The sequence below is a fragment of the Salvia splendens genome, chromosome 17 (assembly GCF_004379255.2).
Source record: "Salvia splendens isolate huo1 chromosome 17, SspV2, whole genome shotgun sequence".
In the NCBI taxonomy this organism is placed as follows: domain Eukaryota; kingdom Viridiplantae; phylum Streptophyta; class Magnoliopsida; order Lamiales; family Lamiaceae; genus Salvia; species Salvia splendens.
In genome coordinates, this window is record NC_056048.1 from 6,774,251 (window position 1) to 6,778,817 (window position 4,567).

The 4,567-nt window shown below is 36.0% G+C and overlaps 1 protein-coding gene across 1 annotated transcript; it reads left to right on the plus strand.

Moving 5' to 3' along the window:
• The first annotated feature begins 1,532 nt into the window (after positions 1-1,532).
• LOC121775000 (U-box domain-containing protein 4-like) lies at positions 1,533-4,221 on the plus strand. The gene is made up of 2 exons (XM_042171931.1): positions 1,533-1,946; positions 3,019-4,221. The coding sequence occupies exons 1-2, from the start codon at positions 1,639-1,641 to the stop codon at positions 3,869-3,871; spliced, it is 1,161 nt and encodes a 386-aa protein (XP_042027865.1). The 5' UTR covers positions 1,533-1,638; the 3' UTR covers positions 3,872-4,221.
• Positions 4,222-4,567: the final 346 nt, after the last annotated feature.

The following is a 4,567-nucleotide window of genomic DNA, read 5'->3' on the forward strand; positions in this document are numbered from 1 at the left end:
TGACACTTTAGTATCATCGTGTTGACATTTTTAATACACTACGTTGATGAGTTAGCAAGTTAACAACTTATGAAAAGTTAGCAACAGATCACACTCTTATAAAAAAGTGGACCACATATTCCATTAACTTTTTTAATCCATTATTCTTTACTTTTCTTAAAATCCGTGCTCATATCAAATGTGACTCTTATTATGAGACGAAAGTAGTATTTGAAAGGATAGATAAAGCAACTAAAGTGCACAGCTGCACATAGTATAGTGTAATTCACTTCATTTTTTTTCACTTGTAATCCCTTTGTCCTTGAAAATTTGTCCCATTTTTTTTTATTTTCGCCAGTCCCATAAAATTTATCCCTTTTCAGTTTTTACTATTTTTTGTAGTGGACCTCATATTCCATTATTTCATTCCTACTCACGTTTTATTATAAAACTAATATATAAAAATAGGATCACATATCACTAACTTTTTCAACTCACTTTTCATTACATTTCTTAAAACTCGTGCGGGTCAAAGTAGGACAATATTTGGGGAACGGAGGGAGTAATACTTCATCGTTCCAAGTGAACAGTGTCATATTCTATTTTAGATTAATCCAAATTAATTGAATTTTATTTCTTTGCAAAAAATAAATATCTAATTTCTTTTATTTTATCGTTTGTTAATTTTACTTTTCTCTCTTCTTTCTCTTATCGTTTGTTAATTTTACTTTTCTCTCTTCTTTCTATTACTAATATTTTTTTTATTATTTCTAAATAAAATAATTTCCTCAGATTTTACTCTGTCAAAGTTAGTATCTTGATTAATATAAGACGGCGAGAGTACAATTTTTGAATGGGCAGGAAAATCAATACCCGCTGTACCTAGTGTGTTCCACATAATAGATGTACATTATATTAGTAACATCATATTCCATAGAAATCGTCGAATTCAAATTTCAGAGCTTTTAACCACAAACTACCACCCCACCATTAATTAAACTATTCAAAATAATTTCTCTTAACTAGGCTTAAATTAACCACTCATTTATTTTATTTGATTAAAATAGGCGAATAAAACCTGCGATTGACCGATTAACAATTTGCACAATTAATAACCAAAAAATCACAATTAATTAAACCATAAAAAATATGGAATCTATATCACTGCAAATCAATATTTTGGAAATAAAATGCCAAAAAAATCATAACTTTTGATAAAGAAAATATAAATTTTGGTTAAATCCTATTTTCCAATTTGAAATAAACAACAAAAATTACAATTTATTCTCAATATCCCGTGGTTTCAATTTTTGTCCGTCTATGATAAATAATGTTCATAATGCTCAATTAAATGACCTTATTTATTTTATGAATATATAATATTGTGTAATTTATTTGGATTGTTTGACTGATAATTAAAGCATATTTAAATTTATACTGATTAAGTTTAAATTTACTACAGAATTGAGAAGATTCTATCAACATTATTCGTAAACAGTGGTAGTAGTAACGGTTGTGGTTGCTTAACGCTAATCCAAATTCTCATAATTACTTTCCGCTCCCACACATTTCTCTCTCTCTCACCTCTTTATCTCTCACAACCACAACAACCACTGCAAATCTTTTCTCTCTCCAGAATCGACAAGAGAGAGAGTGAAGATGGCGCTCGAAGATAGCAGCCACTGCCACCTCACCGACGCCTCTGTCGACACCGATACTGCAGCTGCTGCTTCGAGCCCTTCCTCCTCCACCGTCAATCACACGCTCCTCCTCCTCCACTCCGACGATCTCGACGCCAGGATGGAGGCGGCCAGGGAGATTCGCCGCCTCACCAAGACCTCGCAGCGCTACCGCCGCCACTTCTCCGTCTCCATCGCGCCGCTCGTCCAAATGCTCCGCTGCCAATCCGCCGACGCGAACGTCGCCGCGCTTGCCGCGCTGCTCAATCTCGCCGTCAAGGACGATTTGTGAGTGAAAGCGAGCTCAATTGAAATCGTTTTGGTTAATCGTAGAGTCTTAATTAATCTGTGCGGTGCTGAATTTGAGTCCTGAATTTTGGATTACTGGAATATGCGGATTTCAGATGCTGAACGCTTAGGTTTGAGGCGAAATTTACTTTTCAAATCTATAATTAGGAGTAATATAATCAACGGAAAGTTAAAAGTTTGATTCCTTGCTGGCTATTCGTTACTATTGTTATTCTGAGGTCGCTACTTTTCTGTTTTCTTATCATTTTCCTTGGATTCTGTAATTGGATTACAAACCAGGAATTGTTTTTTTATGAAATTTTAAAATAATTATACCTGCAGGATATGTTTAGAAATCAACCAGTTCCTATTAAATTTTTGGTTGTTTTGCATTATTGTGAAGAATATGTATACGATTCATCTTCTCGAAGATGCTCTGTTGTTATACTTTCGATTGAGAAGAATAATTTTAATCGAATTATGCTCATGTAATTGCAAAAGTGCAGAGAGCTTAATTAATGATTTTGAATCATTACTCAGCCGCTGGAAGCATATTTTATGATCAGATAATAGATAAATTATTAGGTGCAACATCTTTTTTCCTCTTTTATTTTCTTTTTCTTTGTTGCTGTGTGTTGCTTTCTACTACTTTTCTCTCCCCTCCAATCCTTTTCCTCTTAAAATCCATAACTTTGCTGGTGGCATAGTCTAATCCTTTTTTCTTTAGTCTTCCTCTTTAAGCTATCTTATGGATTAGGTTCTTCCCTATAAAGTAATCATTTTCTATTTGTAACTGCTAGCTTGATTCGTTTCATAATCTGTTAGTGAGGACTCACCAATGCGGACTTGTTATTTTAGTCTATACTCAAACTCTAAAAATTTGCTTTTTTAATAATTACATGGGGTCCCTTTGTATTTCCCTTTGGTTGAACTATTGTGTGAACATAATTTTTTGAATTAAGAGGAAATCGCACAGCCTATGTGGCTTTAAGTTCCTTCAGTTTTTGTGATTTATCGGCTCAGTGTTTATTGTGTTGAACATATAGATTGATCATTTTGTATATATTTTCAGAAACAAAGTGAAAATAATGGAAGCTAGTGCACTAGAACCAATAATTGACTTCCTTCAGTCGGAGCACGTTACTCTACAAGAGCACGCAGCTGCAGCCTTGATCACTCTTTCTGCATATCCTATCAACAAGCCGATCATTAGTGCTTCTGGTGCAATCCCGCTCCTTGTAGACATTTTGGTACATGGGAGTTCACAAGCTAAATTTGATGCCGTATTGGCTCTGTACAACCTATCTACTCATCCAGACACACTCAACCAGATCCTTCAAACGGATCCGATTCCTCCATTGGTTAATTTGCTGAAGTCCTGTAAAAAGTCTTCCAAAACTGTGGAAAAGTGCACTGCTCTGATAGACTCTCTGATGGGTTTTGAGGAAGGAAGAGCAGCCCTCACATCTGAAGAGGGGGGCATACTTGCCGTTGTAGAGGTCCTCGAGAGTGGGTCACTGCAAAGTCGGGAACACGCAGTTGGAGCTCTTTTGACTATGTGCCAGAGCAACCGTGCAAAGTATAGAGAACCAATACTTAGAGAAGGAGTAATCCCCGGGCTTCTTGAGCTAACTGTTCAAGGAACGCCAAAGTCCCAACCGAAAGCTCAAATGCTCTTATGTCTGCTGAGGGACACTCCATATCCGAGGTCTGAGCTTCTACCCGACACGCTGGAGAACATCATGTGCAACATTATATCTCAGATTGAAGGAGAGGATCAATTAGGAAAAGCAAAACAAATGCTCGCTGAGATGGTACAAGTCAGCATGGAGCAGAGTTTACGACACTTGCAGAAGAGGGCGCTCATATGCACCCCGGCTGATCTACCTATTAACAGCTGCGGTTCTGAAGTTCCAACTAAATGATCGACGGATGTGTGTACTTTACTCTCAAAAGCTCCATCACGATTGTTGGTGTTTGTACCACCATACTCTCGGTTGCACAGGAACAAACGATGAATAAATGCAAGCAAATAAAGAAGAGAAGAAAAGGAAAGGATGCACGAATGCCAGTCCAGGCCTTCTGTTTGGGTACTTGGTGATTGGTAAGTGTCAATAAACAGATTTTAGTTTTTAGGTGTGAAAAAACTTGTCTTTGTTTATTTTCTTTTTACTCTTTTGTAAAAACAGTGTGTTGAAAACTATACAGTTGGTACATAGTTTTTTACATTACAGTAAACTTTTTACTGGAAAGTACATAAATGATTGGTTTTGCACAAGCTGCTTGCTGTTCTTGGGAGATAAGTTGACATTATAATTCAGGTGCAGTTTTGATTTGCTGGAACTATAAATAAATCTATCTGAACACTAATAGTACTATTATTTAATTGGGATGAAAAGTTTGGATAAACTCATAAAAGGGTAAGGTGAAAATAGAGATAATTATGGGACATGAGATCTCTTCATGCTAGTTTGTTAACCTTTTTGTGTCCAATAATTTTTTGTAGATATTTGTGGTCTGATTCATGGGTTAGTTGCAACACACTTTATTTAGATACGTATTTATTTCTGGGACAACTAACTTTTCGCCTCTTGTTATATTTCGTCATCTCCACAAACCCT

Excerpts from the sequence above, each read along its gene's own strand:
- LOC121775000 (XM_042171931.1), top strand. The coding sequence starts at position 1,639 with ATGGCGCTCGAAGATAGCAGCCACTGCCACCTCACCGACGCCTCTGTC. Across the intron at positions 1,947-3,018 it reads CTCGCCGTCAAGGACGATTT|AAACAAAGTGAAAATAATGG; the intron begins GTGAGTGAAAGC and ends ATATATTTTCAG.